Source organism: Hyperolius riggenbachi, chromosome 1 (genome assembly GCF_040937935.1).
Source record: "Hyperolius riggenbachi isolate aHypRig1 chromosome 1, aHypRig1.pri, whole genome shotgun sequence".
Taxonomy (NCBI): domain Eukaryota; kingdom Metazoa; phylum Chordata; class Amphibia; order Anura; family Hyperoliidae; genus Hyperolius; species Hyperolius riggenbachi.
The window spans coordinates 56772519-56795580 of NC_090646.1; the positions used below are offsets into that span (position 1 = coordinate 56772519).

Consider the following 23062-nt stretch of genomic DNA (forward strand, 5'->3'; position numbering starts at 1 on the left):
CTGTGCAAAAGTTCAGGTCCACCTTAAAGACCTTTTGTATGTTTGCGTCTTGTGTATGAGTAACCTTTCTGTAAATCAAATGGCAATATATCTGGGAAGATGGTGACACAAAGTAAACCGAACCAGACAGGGACAGCTGCCATTACCAGTGAACATGGTTGTGTAATGTAAGGGGGTATTTGCCATTCTCGCATTTCCTGTACATGACAGGAAACCATCTCATGCAGCTTTATCAGATTATGAGATGCTCTAGACCTCATCTTCATGACTGACAGAGACTCGCTCTGTTACACAGTTTTGCATACTTGAAGATGACGTTGTCTGGCAGTCGTCTGACATTTTCCTTTCCTCTCGTTTCCTCACAGATTGAGACCTCCCGACTGGAGCCAGAGATTGCGAAGAACACCACCTGCCTCACGGTGGTCTACAACAAAGGATTGTAAGCCAAAATCAGTCACCTCAGCACGAAGGAATGCCGAGAGACCCTCTTATCACTCTGTACGGAGCGGGGAAGTGACAGGCACACCTGTACTCCATCCCTTGCCAGCTGGGAGAATTCACACCTTCACACCATCCTCACCTCACCAGAATAGAAGATAATCTGCATTCAAGGTTTTCACATCCCTGAGGGTGACGAGAAGCGGCACAGTGTGGCATCTATCTCCCTCTAGGTATCGGATGAGTAACACCTAACTGCCGCCACTGCATGATCAAACCAACCCGTGTGCCAAGCCTGCAGATGCCGCCCAGTGTACAGGAAGCACTGGTCGATGTCACATGACACGAAGGTGGAAAGGTATCACATGAACCTGCTCTGCTTCTGTTTGACACGATCGGAATTCACTTGTCCACAAATGATGTCACAAGACCTATACTTGTCGTTAGACGTCTGGAAATCACATAAACATATGATGCAACATGGCACCAATACCCAATCTAATGTCATATGACAATCCTGCTTCTGCTAACGGTGTCTGATGTCTCCTGACACCAACAAGAAATAGCATTTTATGTCTCAGGCCTCCCTCTAAGCTAGCTGAAGATGATTCAATTGACTGGATTGAAGTTATCCTAACAACCAAGAAGTGTGAAGGTCTGATGTCTCATGTTCACAGATGATGTCACATGACCTACCCTTGTTTCTAGGAGATGTCTCGTGACTTTCCCTGGTTTCTGGGAAATGTCACATGACCTACCCATGTTCCTAGGAAATATCACATAACAGTACCAATAACAGCGATTGACTCGGACCACTTTTTCTTAGGTGACAGCTGATGTCCCAAAAGTCAGTTCTTGTTTCTAGAGTGCACCACATTATGTAACATGGCACCAGTAGCCAATGACGTCAGAGTATAGTGTCACATGACAATCCTGTTTCTGTGACTGGTATTACTTGAATTAGCTAAGGGTATTATATGAACAGTCCTGCTTCTATAATGCTAATCACACAACCACCAATCAGGTTGAGTGATCTTTATACACAACTCGGAATGCTCAGATGGGCTGAATATAACCCAAAGTTTTTTGTTCATTTGAGATGCCCTCTTACGGTGTGTACATGCTGGCAGGATTGTTTGAAGTGTTTTCAGCATAGAGCCTTCCACACACATGCAGTGGCAGTCAATATGGATGGCAATGCTTAGGAGAACTCGAGAAGCATGTGATCAGTTTGATCAGCTGATACATTTGTAAGGTTCTGATTTGCTGTGATCACATGGTTCAGCACATGACTGTGACCAGCAAATCAGAGCCTTAAAAATCTATCAAACTGATCACATGCTTGTCCATGAGTTCTCCCAACCACTGCCATCCCTAGCTGTCAGACCTTCCGACACGATCTGACCAAACTCAGGTCATACCGCCAGGAGCCTATTTCTTACCGTGAGCGCTTAGCTTGGCTGAATTAATGTCTATGAGGGAGGAACGCTACATGTGCTGCTTTTCTTGGGGCATAACATAAAAATAAGCATGAATTTTAGGAATGCCCAAACCCCCCCCCCCCCCCCCCTCCCTTTAACAGCATCCACATGCCACTTCCATAGGCATCCAATATTTGCCTATTCCAGCTAAATAATTGGTTGGCTGTCATTTAAAGGACCACTAATGTGAAACATTTTCAGATTTTAAATACATGTGTACATTAAAATGCACTATAAGTTATTTTTCCACTATGCTGCTGTCATTTATGGTAAGCCGTGAAAACCTGATAGTTAGGTTTTGAACTACCATAAGTCCATCTACTCATGGGGTAGTCTCAGTATCTTTTATTCTTTACAAAAGTACTGCCATTAGTTTAAAGAGAAGATGAAAAATTATCTCCAGTGAAAAAGTTAATTGGATTTAGGCCATGGTGTCTTTCTGGATCTGTTCTTTACAAATCTCTTGGAAAAGAACCCAATATTTAACACCCAGATGAATTTATGCCCATTTTATGGATGCTTCAGTCATATGAATGGACGTCACCAGCCCCATACACCATCTCTATGTTCCTCTTCATAAGCCCATGGTTACAACGTCATTTTGAATGCGTCACTGGGCCACGACTCCCTTGGTCTGACACTGGGTCTTGTCATGTGACACTAGGCTTTGTGGGATTGAGATTTTCTTGCCTTGCACCTGTAGGAGGTGCCTCACCATGTATGATCTGTTTTTTCCTAGAATAGCCCCTCTTATGTGATTGATTCTTACTTTGTCATGTATCACTAGGCTGTGTCCCTTCGTTTATAAGAGAGTCTTATATTGTTAGCTAGAAGTCTTCTTACCTGGAAGTAGAAGGTGACACTATCCCAACTGGTGAGGCCTCCAATCCTCCAACCGTTTTGAGACCCTAACGATAAGGAAAAACATGCTTATATTTGCAAAGGATCATTAAATAGACTGGCTCAGAGGAGCTGTTATAGGGGTGTGGCTTAGTCAAACCACACATACACACAGACATATTAAAGTTATTTAGAAGGAAGGATCTTAACTTACAAAAAAATGCAGCATTTTGCGCAAGTCAGCGGGTTAGTATGTGTCCTTACCCTATCCTACCTCATATTTTCTGTTCATCTACTAGCTCATCTTAAAGAATACCCAAACTGACATGTGAGATACTGAGATAGACATGTGTATGTACAGTGCCTAGCACACAAATAACTATGCTGTGTTCCTTTTTTTTCTTTCTCTGCCTGAAAGAGTTAAATATCAGGTATGCCACTCAGGACTGAGTGGCTGACTCAGTCCTGACTCAGACAGGAAGTGATTACAGTGTGACCCTCACTGATAAGAAATTCCAACTATAAAACACTTTCCTAGCAGAAAATGGCTTGAGAGCAAGAAAGAGGAAAAAAGGGGGAATTTATTATCAGTGAGGGTCACACTGTAGTCACTTCCTGTCTGAGTCAGGACTGAGTCAGCCACTTACATACCTGATATTTAACTCTTTCAGGCAGAGAAAGAAAAAAAAAGGAACACAGCATAGTTATTTGTGTGCTAGGCACTGTACATACCCATGTCTATCTCATCATGTCACATGTCAGTTCGGGTATCCTTTAAATATTCAACATTTATTACTAATTTTCGTAGGTCCTCTTGTGAGTGCTCAATTATGATCCTGAAAAATTCCAACAAGAAACGAGGCGGAAGGGAATAAACCAATCAGTCATTATAAAACCACTACCATGATTGGAAGACTTGATATGTAAGTGGCAGGGGCCTGCCATAAGTACAAGCACACACTCATCTTCACAGAGCCATAGTAGGGTATTGATAGAGACAATATTAGCACCCTCTGTCAGATTACAGGTTAGTTTACAGATTACCACTCGATATCTAAAAATTAGACCAATTCAGGTTTACTTGAAGCAATGTGCTGACCACAACATGTCATGTGCTACTGCACGGTGTTTAAGCATATCTGATTGGGCCACATCATGCTATGTGCCATCGTATTGTGCATCAGGCATGGACACGTGAGATGCTAATAGTATTATGCAAATGTATAGAGCTTGTAGTTGGACCAATCAGGACCATCGGCTACATTTCATTTGACCAATCTTAAGCTGCACACATTTGTAAAAAGAAAAATTGTATTGGCTCAAAATGATGAGTATCTTATACACCATCACAAGCTATACTTTTTGATTGGGCCTTGAGATGTCATGTACTTTATCTCCATATCTGATTGGGCCATGCCTAGTGTAGAGCCTTTCAAATAAAAGAAGCAACTGGGTTTCCACCTGGAATTGGTCCTGGCAGGCCAATTTATTGAAAGAGCCACAGTACAAAAGCAAAACGCTTCAGTCTCTCCGACTTTCTCAAATACTCTTGAGAAAGGTCAGATTGACTGAAATGTCGTACTTGTGCACTGTGGCACTTTTTTAATAAATTGGCCTGTCAGGACCAAACCTAGGTGGAGACCCAGTTGGCTCTTTCGTTTGATTGGACATTTGGACATTGTCCCTTTGCTGGATCTGGATGTTGCCTGGTTTGACTCCCTGGTACTACATAATTTGGGTTGCAGCACTGAAGGACTCTTTGTATTGTAGCGTAGAGCCCTTGACTCATCATTACCTCATGGGATTATGTCTTGTTTATGTCATTGACATGTATTTTATCCAGGGCTGTGGAATCGGTACAAAAATCATCAGACGACTCAGTTTATGAAACAAGCGACTCAGACTCCAGTTATCTGAAATTGCTCCTCAACTCAGACTCCTTAGTCTAATATTTACCAGGGCTGCGGACTTCTCAGTTTATGAAACCACCGACTCCAGATACCCAAAAATTGCTCCATATCCTCGATTCCAGCTCCACAGCCCTGCTTTTATTCAATCTAACTGTGCCATATGTTTTCATATTTCTCCAATTTGTTGTATCTGGGACATTCGTTTTCATATCTGATTGAGATGCTCCCAACCCTTACCTGAGCAGATTCTCCTCACGGACCCTGTTGGGTTGCAACTTCAACTGTATTTAATAATGATTTATCGGGGCTCTTTGTGCCATATCTCTTTAGGGTTTTTAGCGAATCCTTCTGTAATCTCAATTTTTATGGGTTGTTCTCTCCCAGCTGGGCAACCGTTTACAACTCTTCTGCATTTCAGCTGCCCTAATGTAGTATTGCCGTTGGAGGAAAGCTAGTCATCACTAATCTCTAAGAACCCATATTATAGCAATAAGTCAACCATTGGGGTGGAGGGTCTTAATCAAGTATGTTCAAAGGCTGAGCTTACACGATGAGCCAGCATGATTGTATCGTTTAATGTTTTAACCAATCAGAAATGACGTAAACCAGTAACGAAAAGACACAAGAAGATATTAATAATGTGCTACACTTACTAATGAAGTTACACTGATTATATATGATGTTGATATGAACTTGATTACTGTGAATTTAAAGTTAAAACTGGAACAACGTGGTTATTTTTTAGCAATGTCCAACTCACAGAGGTGGTCTTTGTTGGGCTTGCCATGTTGTTACTTTCCTACCCCTTTGAGTATTTGATCATGAAGGAGCATTTACCTAGTCCTAGACAGTGGGATGAGGTTGGTGTGCGTGGTGCCATGAAAACGCATTTACCCTCCTGATTTCCTTTCTGGAAGGTTTTGGGTTTTGCAGCTCAGGGGGTCTCTCTCTGGAAGCTTCACCGCTCTTTCAAGCCACCTGCATTTGAACGTAATGGCTTCTCTAGTTTGTAAACCTCACAGGGCCTAAGGAATCATTTTCACCTCTTCTTGAGTTGTGACGTAAAGAGCCTGGTTGCTATTCCTAAAGTTCTCTGAGCCCAGAGAACACGCTCCAGAACAGTAAAGAACTTAAAAAGAATAACCCGAAATTTGTTCCCTTGCACCCATACTCTCCATCACCCAAACCCTACATTGCACCAAAGTCACTTTGACGGTTCCATGTTGATGTCACCAACGAGTGTCTGGACCTTCATATTATTGTATCCCAACTGCTAAGCCTCCTGTAGAGCTTTCTGTTAAGTGTGTGGCATATGCTTCTACCAACTCTCCCACCCTTGTTTCCTGTTGAAGATCTGGTCACGCAGTTATGTTTCCTCCGCTGTACATTGCAGGATGTAATATGTGAATGGGTTAATGTAGTATATGAACGTGTTAGTTGGGGGAAGCTTGTTAGAGAGACCGTTACCGACCCCTACCTCCACTCCCTCAAGTGTTTCTCTAAATAGGATAGATTAAAGAAGGGAGAAGTGGGGATCAGTGTCACATGACCCCCAAAGAGGATGGCCCCATTTTGTTGAGCCCCAAATAGCTTCATACTACAAACTTGCCTGCATTTTCATCCTTCACTGGTTGGCTATAAACAATGGCAGCAGACTAACCCATCGACAGCACAATGGATTAAAGGATAACTACACCTTTAAAGCCACTTACACCTTGCAGGCTGTTACTGGCATCATACTAAAGCTGTCCATTATACATGTGCAAATTTGCATTGCTATTCTGCTGTACGTTGCTATTGGGTGATGGCTCGTGGTTCCAGTTTAGACCCCCTAGTAGATACGCAGGAGGAGACAACTTCAGCAGAACAACCTGCCAAGCAGCAGTATTTTCATCAAGCCACTCCCATTCCCAGAATTGCATCCTTTTGCTGTAAAGTAACTGCAGTGGATATAGAGTTTTATAATGCTGTCCACTTCTCAGGAACTACAGCCTTTTGCAGTTATTCTCATCTTCTGTGTCATACGAAGCAGAATGGCACAGTTACACTGATAATGCTGAAGTGAACTCTTATAGTAGAACCAATGATAGAAAAAAAAGAAACAGTCAGATACTTTCCTATGGAGAGGGATAGATCCTTCCCTGTCCTCTCCTTCCAGAGGCTATGACCTCTGCTGCATGTGTTCCACCAACTGGTCGTATATGCTAACGGGGGTGCAGTATGGAGCTGCCAATCTTCAGGACCTCTCCGGGACATGCGTGCTCCCAGAGGTGGCACATTTGAACGGAGGGAAAGCGATGAAACCTGAACACATTTGAGTCCTATGGGAGAAAAGCGCTATAGAAATGTTATTGTATTGTATTGTATTGTAACACTCAAAGAGGACTGGGGAGGCTCTGTAGGATCTAGAGCCTTCCCTCTACATAGGTAAGTATTTGCCTTTTTTTTAGCTGCAATTTTGCTTTAACCCAGGAACTAGATGTATCCAAATTTCCTGCCCTATAATTGGCCATTTAGAAAACCAATGAAACAAAAGATTGTTTGCCTTAAGGTGGCCATACACTGGTCGATGTGCCATTAGATCGACCAGCTGACAGATCCCTATCTGATCGAATCTGATCAGATAGGGATCGTATGGCTGCCTTTACTGCAAACAGATTGTGAATCGATTTCAGCCTGAAACCGATCACAATCTGTTCAGCTGCTCCTGCCGCCTGTCCCCCCCCCCCCGTATACATTACCTGAGGCTGGCTCCCGGGCGTCTTCTCCGCACTGCACCGCACCGCTGTTCTTGCTCCATCCCGGCGCTTCCTGTGTTACTCCGTGACCAGGAAGTTCAAATAGAGCGCCCTCTATTTCAACTTCCTGGTCACCGGAGTGACACAGGAAGTATAAGCGTACACTGGGACATGCGGAAATGCGGTGCAGCGAGGAGAAGAGGACCCCGGAGCCAGCTTCAGGTAATGTATACATGCTCGGATCGGGCCCGAATCGTACGCCGCAAGCGACGCGCTCCTACCGCCGGGCGATCGAGGGTAATTTCCCGCACGGCGCGATCAACGGACCGATCCGATTTCGGGAGGGAATCGGATCGGCGGGTGCGTTTAGCGCAAGCGATTGGCAGCAGATTCGATCCCAGGATCGGATCTGCTGTCGAAACGGCCGTGAATCGAGCCAGTGTATGGCCTGCTTTACGGTTCTGCCTAGGTCAGAAGTTTCTCAGGCTTTTCCCTTTGCTGCAGTAAAGATGTAAACAAGCCAGGCTGTTTACATTCAGCCTTTGTCTGCTATTTTTGTCTAAACTACCTTTTCAGCCGTGACATCTCCAGGAGTCAATATATATACAGTTCATGGCACACCATTCATAGTCCGTGGTTAATAACATGATCGCAATGGCTTTATCCTTTCTATCTGCCCCCCTGTGGCTGTGACTTGCCTGTCCCCACCTTGTGACCTGCTAATTACGTGGTAGCATTGACAGGTGAACACCTCTACAGAATGATCACGCAAAAGAGCAGGTTGTTCTGTAAGTGGCACGATGAGCATTTCAATTTATTTTCTTCAGAATCTCAGTCACCAATAGGAAGGAAGAAAGGAGTTACACACAGTAGAAACTTACTAGCCAGATAACAAGTTTATCCAGATTAAATTTTGCTAACTAGCACATGAGTTCCCAGACAAGAGATACACACACACATGTATATACAGTAGAGGCTCGGTTATCCGGCACTGACAAATCTGCTGATGCTGGACATGTGTGTTTTCTGGTTGCTTGAGACTCAATATAAATATAGGCATAGCTATGCCCCACTCTATATACATATCATGACCTCTGTATTAAATGTTAAAATAAAGTAATTGAAAGTATATTAACCTTGGGAGACCCATGACACCCAGTCTTTAAAGAGAGTCTGAAGCCTAAAAAATTACCTCTTTTTAATAGCCATTCCCTGTGCTCATAATAATCACTTCTATATATACATTAAGTAGTGGTAAACATTAACAAGCTCTTCCCCATCCCCTTCTTGCACCTCTGACACTGTAGTTGCCATTGTCAGATTTTGGTGCGTGGTATCAATTGTTATGTATAGAGTGCCTGGGGGGCCCCATTGTAAAACTTGCATCGGGGCCCACAGCTCCTTAGCTACGCCACTGGTTAATTCCATAGCTGAAACGCTGCATCCCCGCGGCAGAACGAGGTTTTATCCCCCCAAACTCCCGGGGCAAAAAATCCACGACTTTCCAGGTTATGTATTTTGCTGCCCGGGGGAGGCAGAGCTTTGCAAACTATAGCTCTGCCTCCAGTACCCCCCCCCCCCCTCACCCCTTTCAGTGAAAGCAGATTGAGAGGGGCGGAGATTTGACTTCTAATTGATCACCCAAATAATAATTTTTAATTTACTGCTAGGTGAACAGAGGCGCCAGTAGAATAAAAGTACATAACATTTTTAAAAATTGCTGGGAGGAAGTGGTGGACTTGCCTCCGTTAAAGCAGACACCAAGGACTGTGATTAAATAAATAAATAATAATAATAAATATAGCAAGCAGAGCACCTCTGTCTATAACAGAATTGCTGTCGTTTATCCCCTGTTTATTGCCTGAAGAAGTGGGCTGTGCCTGCGCAACGCGTTGCATCCTTGGGGTATCTTCAATAAATGTGTATTTATTTATTTAATCACAGTCCTTGGTGTCTGCTTTAACGGAGGCAAGTCCACCACTTCCTCCCAGCAATTTTTAAAAATTGTATGTACTTTTATTCTACTGGCGCCTCTGTTCACCTACCAGTATATTCAAGTCCACCCCAGGTGGGGGGGTGATCTACCCTTTTTCTCCTATCTACAGAGAGCGACTTCTTAATCCTGAGTGAGGACCGGTCAAATCTCCTCACCTGCCTATTGAGTGGTTACCTGAGCGGTAACCCATGTTTGTGAGTATTACCATCTCACTGTCTCGATTATTCAATCTGTCTTGACATACTACACCATATTGGGCTCTCGATTTCTCTTCAATAATAATTTTTAATTGACCATTTAACTGATTGATTTCAAAAGCGACCCAGGTATGGCCAGTCTCTGCTCCTTCCAAATTTTAGCATGTTGCCTTTAGCTGCCAAGGTGGGGTGCTGACATGTACAGTTTATCCTCCACTCTATACACATACCATGAACTCTGTATTAAATGTTGAAAGTATAATAACCTTGGGGGAGCCATGGAACCCAGTCTTTAAGCACAGCAGAGCCCACAAACAACCTAAGAAGTTGGCCTTCACCACGGTTAGTACTGCCAGCGATTTGTGCCGCTTGGTTGATTCTGCTGGTTAGTTAAATTCCAGATAACCAGGACGTTCTGTATAAATGGTATTGTATGATGTCTCACACTTCTCTGCAGTGTCAGAGTTAAGGTGTGTACATACCTTCAAATTCAGTCAGCTGCTGGGATCGGGACTCCCTCCTTCGGGCGACAGTTCGGAGCCTATGCTGTACTGTGGCGCGCCAGTGTTCTGTTCCTGTGCAGACAGAGAACCGACAACATGGCTCATGACTGACCATACAGAGTGAGCAGAACACTTTGGCCAGTGATTGTCTGAGACAATCTGTCAGGGCGATCACTTGCTGATGCATCGAAGAGGGATCGGGGGATACAAGATTCTCGGCAGAGGTGACCCCCGTCCTTCTCAGTCGATAACCATCTAGTGTGTGAACAACAAAGCAGGTTATCTGGGCGTACGCATAGAGGAACGTAGCACCAAACGACAGCGCGGCTATAGCAGCTGCAACGCTATAGTCTGGGCCCCGCGTAAGGGTAATTGGTGGCAATTCGGACCCCAAATTACTTCTCTCTCTGAGTTGCAAGGACTTGGAGGGTGAATAGTATTTAACGCCGCCCGGTGAAAAGGCGACAGCAGGGTGAGCCATCGTATGGCTCACTCGGCACCCAGCTCACCGGGCGACGTACTGATTCGTATGCGTGTACAAGGTTATACCCTGAATAATAACTTTTGGGCCCACCAGATAGAGTTCAGGTCGCCAGGCTTGGTCAAGACCGTAGCAGAAGAAGACTATGGGATTAGGAGTAGCAGGACAACAGTGGTTTTCCAATCACAATAATACAACAAAGGGCAGGGAAAGCTACCTGTATTATGAGAAGTATAAAATAACGAGTGAGAGATGACAGCTCTCTGCACATTCCATTAATTGCTAATTAATTATCCTGCCCTGTTTAATGAGGCAGCAGAGACTGAAAACAACAGGCCCTCTTGATGCTCGCTGGTAGGACAGGGAATTGAGTGCAGCTGATAATGATATTACACCATCTCTATAATTAGCATTAGTTTCATGAACCGCATGTAATTGATTTCTTTGTGCATTAATTAATGGAAAACAAGCAGGAGGGGACAAGCGGTGTGTAATTATGATGATAGAAGGTCAAGTTGTAACAGGATGGGAGTCACAGCAGTGATTGGGGGAAGCCCCTTAATGATGAATATCATGGAGGACTCAAATCCTAAAAAACCCACCGCTAGATGTTTGTTTGGGCAAAAAAAGATGATTTTTGAGGCTTTCTATTGGGTTGGTGGCCAATCAAAAGATCCTTCTACAGCAGGGGTCTCAAACTCGCGGCCCGCGGGCCATTTGCGGCCCTCGATACAATATTTTGTGGCCCTCGCCGGCAAAAGCTTCCTTATAGTTGGCTTCACTGCTCCCATGTAATCCGCCACATCCTTGCCGCTAAACGAGGGCTGCAGAGCCCCCAAATCCCCCGGGGGGCAATCCGCCGCCATTTCCTGGAAGGGGCAGAGCTTTCAGCTTTAGCTCTGCCTCTCCTGACGTCAATCGCCGCACGGATCGCCTCCTCTCCCCGCCCCTCTCTGTGAAGGAAGAGTGAGAGGGGCAGGCAGAGGCGGCGATGCACCACGATTGTGAAATCCCTTATGCGGCCCCCCCAGCCTCATTCTGACTGTGCCTCCTGCGGCTCCCCCAGGTAAATTGAGTTTGAGACCCCTGTAAGAATGAATATGAAGTCTCTCTCGTCACCAATGGCATAACTAGAGGGGAGCAGCACCTGCGATTACAGGGGAGCATAGACCCGTATGGGAGTCCCAACTACTTCCCTTCCCCCCATACAGGGGGGTATACTTCAGATCAGGTGTTTGGTGGCTACACTTGTTATGGGTGTGACGATCATGATGGCCACACTTGTTACATGACCCTTGTAAGATGGGCCCCCAGGCTGTGGAAGGAGGAGGCAAGGGAAGGGGTTTAAACATTGGGGGGCCCTATAAAAGTGTTGCTGGGGGTCCCCATGAATTGTAGGTATGCCACTGCTCGTCCCCTACAAAACTATAAACTAAGCGTTGAGTTATGACGGCTCATTACCAGTTTGAGGAACGTGCTGCTAGTCCCGCCACCAGAGAAGGGCAGCAAAACTTAATCGACAACGTAAAAAACGTAAAAAAAAACTTAAAGAGGAACATTAACCCAGGTTTTAATTTTATTCCAATCAGTAGCTGATACCCTCTTTCCCACGAGAAATCGTTACCTTTTCTCAAATACATCATCGGGGGGGTCTGTATGGCTGATATTGTGGTGAAACCCCTCCCACCATGTGATGTCATGACCATGGTCCTGACAGTTTCCTTTCTGTGAGCCTTGTTGCATTGTGGGAAATAAGTTTTTTCTCCAACTGCCAAGCAATCAATACAGTGGTGTGAAAAACGATGTGCCCCCTTCCTGATTTCTTATTCTTTTGCATGTTTGTCACACTTAAAAACTATCATTTAAAACTGCATTTTGTGTTCAATTATGTTATCTTTGACTAATAGTTAACGGTTTTTGATGAGCAGAAACATTTAAGTGTGACAAACATGCAAAAGAATAGGAAATCAGGAAGGGGGCAAATAGTTTTTCACACCACTGTATCTCCCTCTCTCTTAGTAACGAAATTCCGTACAGATCACCTGGCAGGACTAAAGATATCCCCACCTGTGATACATTTCAGACTATAATAAATTAGTGAGAGAAAAATATTCTACAATAGGCAAACACTAACTAAATAATCTATAAATTAATATTGTAAACGATAAGCAATTTTATTAATAATGCCATTTTCACTCGCAGAAAATGTGTAAAATGTCAAATACATGTATATGTATACATAAAATGTACATTTGTTCCAGAGCAAAATGCACAATCAATTACTTTTCTCCTATATGTTCCTGTGGATTAAAGCTGGCAGCATAAATCTGACAGGTTTTAGACTAGTCCAACTCCTCATGGGGTATTCTCAGGATTTTCTTTAGTTTCAAAAGCACTTACCGAATGACTGTTACCCAGTCCAGCTGCCAACACTGTGCAATGAGTAAAAAGGCCGGGCGGCACCTTTGTATTGATCCTTTCCAGGCACTTCTTTTGTAAAGAATAAAAAAGATATTGAGAACCCCCCATGAGGAGATGGACTACTCCAAAACCTACTCTAAGTGACAGCAGTGTAGGAGATAAGTAATTTATACAGCATGTTTTAATGTGCAAGAAAATGTACTTCTTAGAAGTATGTGGGCACATGTATTTTAAATTTTACAATTTTTCGTGATAGTGATTGGTCCTTAAACTTCTCCACCCTGATATATCACCTCTGCAGGCACCTTTTTGTTCATACGCTTAGTGATTTCCATCCGTTCCTTATTAAACTGGCAAGATCACATGTTAAATCAGCAAGATCATTCCAATTATGCATTACTTATGGACCATGTGCGGTAGGTGAGGTCTTCAAAGAAGATGTGCATTTAATAGTGAAGCCAATTCAACCTGCTGATTAGATGGGTGACACTCAGGGCTTTTCAATCCCCTTTGACTCTTTGAGAAATCACTTCCAAGATCCTCTCTCCTGAACTTCCTGGCTTCACATCCTCCAACTGTGGAGCATTGTTTGGTCACGCATCCCACTACACAAGTGAGTTAGTGTTTAGAAGAATACACTTTTTAGAGTGCTGCCACCTCAAGAATCTTTATTTTAAAGTTACCCGTGGTGGCCTTGGGCTTAGTCACCCATTGGATCCTTACCTCTATAAAGTTCCATTATTAAGATTTTTTCACCGAAGTCGACTGTCCCATGAATAGAGCCTGCTAACTAGTCCAGTATGTGTGGTGACCTGCTTATCCCGAATGGTCTCGCCAGATGGGCAGAGCTCCTCCTTAGTAGTCAAGATCTCACCACTCGAGTCCCCAAGAGCTTGGTCATTCAGCCAACCCATAGTCATATCTGAAATATCAGCACTGGGTGGTTGGTGACCCATCACAGTTGAAGACCATTTTTTTTGTCTTTCCTTTGTTCATGTGATGTTCACCACTGTAAGACTCACAATAGACATATTTTTCTACCAGACATAGCTTGTATATTACTCTCTTTAAGATGAGAGCACAAAGATATAACTAATATATTGACACACATATATATATTCTAGTTCTGCAGCAATTGTAGGTATCGGGGATATTGTTGGTTGTAGGGCACAGAACATGAAGGATTCACAGGAATTGTGTAGCCACAGTGACCTGTTTTGTGAATGAAATTTGTGTGTGGCCCCTTGTGAGCAGGGCCCGTGGTTCTGTGTGCACCTTATGATCTTCACTGGTGGGGCGGGGCAGAATGTTAAGTCTTCCGACAAGCACATATACCTCTCTGAGATGTAAAGCCACTTTTTATCTTTCACTATGTAACATTGACATCTAGAGAATAAAAAAATGACACATTAATGCCAACCACTCTGGCTCTTGTTTTGTGTTCAGTATTTGTCATGGTGATCTCCTAAAGCTTGACGTGTGCATGGCGAGGGCATGGTGATTGCCTAAAGGGTGATGTGTGCATGGCGAGGGCATGGTGATCTCCCAAAGCTTAGCGAAGGGCATGGTGATCTCCCAAAGCTTGGCGAGGGCATGGTGATCTCCCAAAGCTTGGCGAGGACACGGTGATCTCCCAAAGCTTGACGAGGGCATGGTGATCTCCCAAAGCTTGGCGAGGGCATGGTGATCTCCCAAAGCTTGGCGAGGGCATGGTGATCTCCCAAAGCTTGGCGAGGGCATGGTGATCTCCCAAAGCTTGGTGAGGGCATGGTGATCTCCCAAAGCTTGGCGAGGGCATGGTGATCTCCCAAAGCTTGGCGAGGGCATGGTGATTGCCTAAAGCTTGATGAATGCATGGCGAGGGCATGATAATCTACCAAAGCTTGGTGAGGGCATGGTGATCTCCCAAAGCTTGAGGTGTGCATGGAGAGGGCAGGACTTGGGCATGTTCTAATCTTTCTTCGAATATGTTTATAGCTTTTATAGCCCGTGTTAGAGGTTTGTATAGGAACACAAACTCCACCCATCTCCGCTTGTCCCTATTCATGTTTGATCCTTCCACCTAGTCATCCTTGATGGGGATGGATACAAAATAAGTGGGGACTGGTGGACATGGATAGACATTCTGAGGAAGGACTGCTGCAAATGGAAGACAGAAGCTTCTTTGCTGCCCAAAGAAGTTATAGATGAAGATAAGGGCTCTTGTATATGGATGTTATACATGGAAGAGGGGGCTTCACATGGAATGGGAGAGGGTCTGCTGTTCATGTATGCTACACATGGAATAGGGGGATGCACATGGAATGGGAGAGGGTCTGCTGTACATGGATGATACACATGGAATAGGGGGCTACACATGGAATGGGAGAGGGTCTGCTGTACATGGATGTTACACATGAAATGGCAGCTTAACTGCCATACATGGATGTTACACATGGAATAGGGGGGTGCACATGGAATGGGAGAGGGGCTGCTGTACATGGATGATACACATGGAATAGGGGGGTGCACATGGAATGGGAGAGGGGCTGCTGTACATGGATGATACACATGGAATAGGGGGGTGCACATGGAATGGGAAAGGGTCTGCTGTACATGTATGCTACACATGGAATAGGGGGATGCACATGGAATGGGAGAGGGTCTGCTGTACATGTATGCTACACATGGAATAGGGGGATGCACATGGAATGGGAGAGGGTCTGCTGTACATGGATGTTACACATGAAATGGCAGCTTAACTGCCATACATGGATGTTACACATGGAATAGGGGGGTGCACATGGAATGGGAGAGGGGCTGCTGTACATGGATGATACACATGGAATAGGGGGGTGCACATGGAATGGGAGAGGGTCTGCTGTACATGGATGCTACACATGGAATAGGGGGATGCACATGGAATGGGAGAGGGTCTGCTGTACATGGATGTTACACATGAAATGGTAGCTTAACTGCCATACATGGATGTTACACATGGAATAGGGGGGTGCACATGGAATGGGAGAGGGTCTGCTGTACATGGATGTTACACATGAAATGGTAGCTTAACTGCCATACATGGATGTTACACATGGAATAGGGGGGTGCACATGGAATGGGAGAGGGGCTGCTGTACATGGATGTTACACATGGAAGAGGGGGCTACACATGGAATTGGAGGGGGCTGCTGTACATGGATGTTACACATGGAAGAGGGGGCTGCACATGGAATGGGAGGGGCTGCTGTACATGGATGTTACACATGGAAGAGGGGGCTACACATGGAATGGGAGCGGGCTGCTGTACATGGATGATACACATGAAAGAGGGGGCTACACATGGAATTGGAGGGGGCTGCTGTACATGGATGTTGCACATTAAATGGGAGAGGGTCTGCTGTACATGTATGCTACACATGGAATAGGGGGATGCACATGGAATGGGAGAAGAGCTGCTGTACATAGAGGGGAGCTGTTAGCCAAGGGAGCTGTAGAGAGAGGCTTTTGTATATATGTATTCAATAAGGACCTGCACTTAGTACAGAATGCTGCTGCATGACTTTGACTTACCAATGCCACCATTGCCACAACACACACATTCTTTGCTCACTCCACTGGCTACTCAGGCATAAACAAATCCCACACAAGTTAGATACCTGAAGGATTTGTTGCAACTGCACCACACCTCCTGCAATCATCTGGTCAACAGGATCTCATAACTTGGTCTCCCCCAGAGTCCACTTCAAAAACCTTTGGAGCCAAAACATTTTGTAGGTAAATCAGAAATTTCACACATTGCTGCTCCCAATAATATGCAAAACAGAAATTTGCCTTCTTAAAACAGAAAGTAATTGCGATTATTCAGGTTAGAGTGAGCTCTGAGGGCTCCCACAATGCATCACTGCTGAATATGCAAATCATCCTTTGTCCCTGTAAGCTGAAACACCTCCAGAACCGCTGGAATGCAATGATCTGTCAGATTGTTAATTGTACAGAACCAAAGTAATCCAACATTTAGACTGGTTGGTCCTCATCAGGGGTGGACCTTCCATGATGCCACCTGAATTACTTACGTCAAGCGGCTTCTTTCAAGGAGTGGCATCCCACCCGCTGCTCTACCACATTGTCTGGGATCCCCCTCGTTGCCTGCCCAGAGTGGAATGCAGCACTGAGACCTCAGATCAGTGGCGACCTGCAGTGCAGACAGGAGAGTGGTGGCCTAGTAGCGGCGCATATACAGGAAGTGCTTACTTCCTGTGTATGTTCTGTTGCTAGGGAAATCGCTCTTCTGTCTCCACTGCAGGTCGTCCCTGATCTGAGGTCTCAGTGCTGCATGCCAGGCATGCAGCAAGTGGAATCCCGGAAAATGTGGTGGAGCGGCTGCCAACTCGATCAGGTATATGAGCAGCGGCCAGTGGAAGGGGGGTTGGCATATCTGGCTACCTATACTGGTGGCACCTATACCTGGCTATCAATACTGGGGACTTCTATACCAGGCTGCCGATACTGGGGGCACCTATATCTGGCTATCTTTACTGGGGGCACCTATACCTTTCTACCTATGCTGGGGGAACCTATACCTGGGCTATCTATACTGGGAACACCTATGCCAGGCTACCTATACTGGAGGGCATCTATACCTGGCTATCTATACTGGGGGAACCTATACCTGGCTATCTATACTGGGGGAACCTATACCTGGCTATCTATACTGGGGACATCTATACCTGGCTTCCTATACTGGGGGCACCTATTCCTGGCTTCCTATACTGGGGGCACCTATACCTGGCTTCCTATACTGGGGGCACCTATTCCTGGCTTCCCATACTGGGGCATCTATACCTGGCTAACCTATACCTATACTGGGGGCATCTATACTTGCCCACCTATATTGGGGGAACCTATATGTGGCTTCCCATATAGGGGGCACTTATACCTGGCTACCTACCTATACTGAGGGTGTTTGTTTTTTTTTTTTTTTGGGTTGCACCGTGGCTATAACATGTGGTGCAAATTATCAAGTGCTGTGCAATCATTCCAAAGCAAGAGGGGGGGAGGGGGGGCATCCTCGGGCAGCAAAAAGTCTAGAGCCAGCCTTGGTCCTCATAGGTGCATGGCATGGATTAATGTGGCTCTATGTGGTAGGACTTAAAACACCCAAAGTTGCAGACTGCCTGTATGAATGTTGGATTATTGTGGCTCTGTACAGGCCCCACCCACACTGAGGAAACAATGAAGCTGATAACAAGGGCGCACAGATCATGTGACCACTATTTTCAAATTCAGGCAAGAAAACGCCTCATGTTAGAATGAGGGCTATGAAGCGGCACTTTTACTTTTGAATTTTGGTGGACTGCTTTGTCTTTTGAGAAGAATATACTGAGGCATGAAGGGTTAACAGTCCTTGTTTTCATCTCCAGAGCTGCTCTGTTTGCCGTCCTAGTCACCATTATATCCCCTCACACATTTGCAGCCTCAGGAGGAAGGAAAAGGGATTATCACTTGTAAGTCCTCACCTGTGGCAAGTCATCTGCGCTGGCCTCTAAGCTTCCCGCGCGCGACAAAGGTGCTGCCAGATCATATTACTTAGCATCCCTGTCTCAGGCTTTGACACCAATTACTTGGCAGCGCAGCTCCTGGCCGGGGCCTGCGAGAGGTGTGTGATCAGCGGAGGAACAGGTGTCGTCCCAGAGGCTCACCTAACAAGCTATGTAACCAACAGGGCCCAACAGTGCTAAATAAACAAACAATTACCTGACAGTCCGAGCCTGCCTGGGGATGGCCTGCAGCAGGAGCGGGGCCTGGAGACCGCACAGGGACCCTCCGCTCTACTACCATTCCCTTCCTCACAACCATCACCACAGGAGATCAGAGTGCTGAGTTTAATCAGTGAGGAGGCCGGCCATTACAAAACTGCTGCCTAAAACAACATACCCCTTTTACCATAGTTCCTAACTGTCCCTCTTTTGGAGGGACAGTCCCCATCTTTGGAAACCCAATCCCTCTGTCCCTCTTTCCTCCTTTGTAGAGCTGGCCCGAACAGTTCGCCGGCGGACAGTTCCCAGTGAACATATGGCGTGTTCGACCCGCCCCCTATACATCATCAGGGAGCCAAACTTTGACCCCTTACCTCACAGTCAGCAGACACATGGCAGCCAATAAGCTAGCACCCCCTCCTGGACCCACCACCCCCCTCTAATTAAAAAGCAGTTGCAGTGGCCATATTGGATTCATTTTCTGTTGGCTGCTGACTGTTAGTGAGAGCAGGGTCAGACTTGCTGCAGATAGATAGGGAAAGCATTAGCTAGGCCTGTGTTTTTGTTCCTCACTTGCTGTGAAAGTACCCCAAATAGCCCTTTTGAGGGCTAGCACATCGGTCTCCTGTGTTGTTGTTTTTTTTATGTGTGACACTCCACAGCTCACTGACACCAAGAGCTGTGTGCACACTACTGTTGTTGCTACATTAAGTTGCAGGCACAGAACCACTCCAGTGCATTATTATGTCACTGTATTCTCTGTCAGTGACACTCCACAGCCCACTGGTACCCAGAGCTGTGCACAGTACTACTGCTAGTGTTGCTACACTAAGTTGCAGGCACATTACCACTCCAGTGCATTATTTGTAGGAATTTAATGTGATGTCTGCCCTTTAGGGATTAAAACCCAAGTTTGCATCAACTCCGAAATTTTTGATGGGACTTTTGCCATGGATCCCCCTCCGGCATGCCACAGTCCAGGTGTTAGACCCCTTAAAACAACTTTTCCATCACTTTTGTGGCCAGAAACAGTCTTTGTAGGTTTTAAAATTTGCCTGCCCATTAAAGACTATGGCGATTCGCCGGGTTTGCTTATTTGCGAACATTTGCGGAAGTTCGCGTTTGCTGTTTGCAAACAGAAAATTTGATGTTCGCGACATCTCTACTCATTTGTCCCTCTTTCAGAAGATGTCGATATTTTTATTTTTCTACTTAAAAATGTGTTTAACCGCTTACGCGCTTTTGAAATCTTCGTCCTGCTTGCGGCTGCTCAGCTCTGAAAGGACGTATATTTCAATATTGCCGATGCGCGGTCCCGCCTTTCCCGCCGATCGTGCTGCTTTATCCCCACCGCAACTCACTCACTCACTCTGCCATCAATATGACGCCAGAGCTTTCTGAGCCATGTAGGAGCCGATTTCATTGGATCCTGACCTCATAAACACTGTGAGCCAATCGCGTTGGCTTACACTGAATGACAGGGTCAGGAGCCAATGAAAGTGGCTCCTGATCAGGGCACACAGCTTTGTCGTCATAGAGACAGCAGAGAGAGGGCCTGCAGCAATGGGGGAGCGGCGGTTATGTGCGACAATACATCGGGAGGCTCCGTTTTGCATGACTTACAGTCTCTGGTCGTTAAGGGGCCAGAGACTGCTGGTAGAGAACTACAGTGGCTTGCAAAAGTATTTGGCCCCCTTGAAGTTTTCCACATTTTGTCACATTACTGCCACAAACATGAATCAATTTTATTGGAATTCCACGTGAAAGACCAATACAAAGTGTTGTTCATGTGAGAAGTGGAACGAAACTCATACATGATTCCAAACATTTTTTACAAATAAATAACTGCAAAGTGCGTAATTATTCAGCCCCCTTTGGTCTGAGAGCAGTAAGTTGCCCATAGACATTGCCTGATGAGTGCTAATGACTAAATAGCGTGCACCTGTGTGTAATCTAATGTCAGTACAAATACAGCTGCTCTGTGAGGGCCTCAGAGGTTGTCTAAGAGAATATTGGGAGCAACAACACCATGAAGTCCAAAGAAGACACCAGACGGGTCAGAGATAAAGTTATTGAGAAATTTAAAGCAGACTTAGGTTACAAAAAGATTTCCAAAGCCTTGAACATCCCACGGAGCACTGTTCAAGCGATCATTCAGAAATGGAAGAAGTATGGCACAACTGTAAACCTACCAAGACAAGGCCGTCCACCTAAACTCACAGGCCGAACAAGGAGAGCGCTGATCAGAAATGCAGCCAAGAGGCCCATGGTGACTCTGGACGAGCTGCAGAGATCTACAGCTCAGGTGGGGGAATCTGCCCATAGGACAACTATTAGTCGTGCACTGCACAAAGTTGGGCTTTATGGAAGAGTGACAAGAAAAAAACCATTGTGAACATAAAAAACATAGGAAATCCCATTTGCAGTTTGCCACAAGCCATGTGGGGGACACAGCAACCATGTGGAAGAAGGTGCTCTGGTCAGATGAGACCAAAATGGAATTTTTTGGCCAAAATGCAAAACGCTATGTGTGGCGGAAAACTAACACTGCACATCACTCTGAACACACCATCCCCACTGTCACATATGGTGGTGGCAGCATCATGCACTGGGGGGGGTGCTTCTCTTCAGCAGGGAAAGGGAAGCTGGTCAGAGTTGATGGGAAGATGGATGGAGCGAAATACAGGGCAAACTTGGAAGAAAACCTCTTGGAGACTGCAAAAGACTTGAGACTGGGGCGGAGGTTCACCTTCCAGCAGGACAACGACCCTAAACATAAAGCCAGGGCAACAATGGAATGGTTTAAAACAAAACATATCTTTGTGTTAGAATGTCCCAGTCAAAGTCCAGATCTAAATCCAATCGAGAATCTGTGGCAAGATCTGAAAACTGCTGTTCACAAACGCTGTCCATCTAATCTGACTGAGCTGGAGCTGTTTTGCAAAGAAGAATGGGCAAGGATTTCAGTCTCTAGATGCGCAAAGCTGGTAGAGACATACCCTAAAAGACTGGCAGCTGTAATTGCATCAAAAGGTGGTTCTACAAAGTATTGACTCAGGGGGCTGAATAATTACACACACCCCACTTTGCACTTATTGATTTGTTAAAAAATGTTTGGAATCATGTATGATTTTCGTTCCACTTCTCACGTGTACACCACTTTGTATTGGTCATTCACGTGGAATTTCAATAAAATTGATTCATGTTTGTGGCAGTAATGTGACAAAATGTGGAAAACTTCAAGGGGGCCAAATACTTTTGCAAGCCACTGTAGTTAAAGGGGCACTATGGCGAAAAATTTTAACATTTAAAATATGTGCAAAAATAGACAAATAAGAAGTACATTTTTTTCCAGAGTAAAAGTACCCATACATTACTTTTCTCTTATGTTGCTGTCACTTACAGTAGGTAGAAGAAATCTGACAGAAGCGACAGGTTTTGGACTATTCCATCTCTTCATAGGGGATTCTCAGCAAGGCTTTTATTCTTTACTAGCTGATTGCCCGGCGTTGCCCGGGATTGTATTTGGCTAGTGTTGGCTCTGCCCACTTTTTCTAACCCTAACACACAATTTCTCAATGACCAAGTTTGTGAGCTTTGCAGCCTTTGGCATCAATAATTTGCATTGAAATGAAAAAAAATCGGATTGGCTGTTTGTGGCTCCACACCCTTTTCTGAATTTGAACCCAATGACCACCTGTACCAGGTTTGAGGCCTGTGCCATTAACAGTGCAAGAATGGTAGCAATTAAATATTCCCCTTGAGAAGCAATAGGTGAAGTTTGATTCACTTTTGTAGGCTCCACCCACTTTTCTGAATATTAAACCCAGTCACCCAGTGACCAACTGTGCAAAGTTTGAGAACTCAACCATTAACAGTGTAAGAATGGCTGCAGTATACATTTTCCCAGTGAAATTTTTATTTGTCACCACCCACTAATGACACGGAACTGCCCGTATATGTATTTGACCGGTTTTGGCTCCGCCCACTTTTTCTAACCCTAACACACAATTTCTCAATGACCAAGTTTGTGAGCTTTGGGGTCTTTGGCATCAATAATTTGTATATTCCCATAGAAATTAAACAAATCAGATATGCTGTTTGTGGCTCCGCCCCTTTCCAGCATTTGAACCCCAGTCACCCAATGACCAACTGTAGCAGATTTGAGGCATCTGCTATTAACAGTGTAAAAATGGCAGCAATTTAAATATTCCCCTTGAAAATCAACAGGTGAATTTTGATTGGCTATTATAGGCTCCACCCATTTCCCTGAATATTAATCTCAGTCACCGAGTGACCATCTGGGCAAAGTTTGAGATC

At 45.1% G+C, this 23062-nt stretch overlaps 1 protein-coding gene across 2 annotated transcripts in view; it reads left to right on the forward strand.

The window, feature by feature from the left end:
* Nucleotides 1-2160, forward strand: part of SFXN5 (sideroflexin 5) — a 401437-nt gene extending 399277 nt beyond the window's left edge. The window contains exon 15 of one of the 2 annotated variants that reach the window (XR_011030199.1): nt 366-447. Coding sequence is in view for 1 of the 2 variants with exons in the window: in XM_068274564.1 (XP_068130665.1) it covers nt 366-443 (78 nt within the window). In the remaining variant the exon portion in view is untranslated. Of the gene's footprint in view, nt 1-365 lie in introns of both variants that reach the window. The other variant, XM_068274564.1, reaches the window with a different exon arrangement.
* The last annotated feature ends 20902 nt before the right edge of the window (nt 2161-23062 follow it).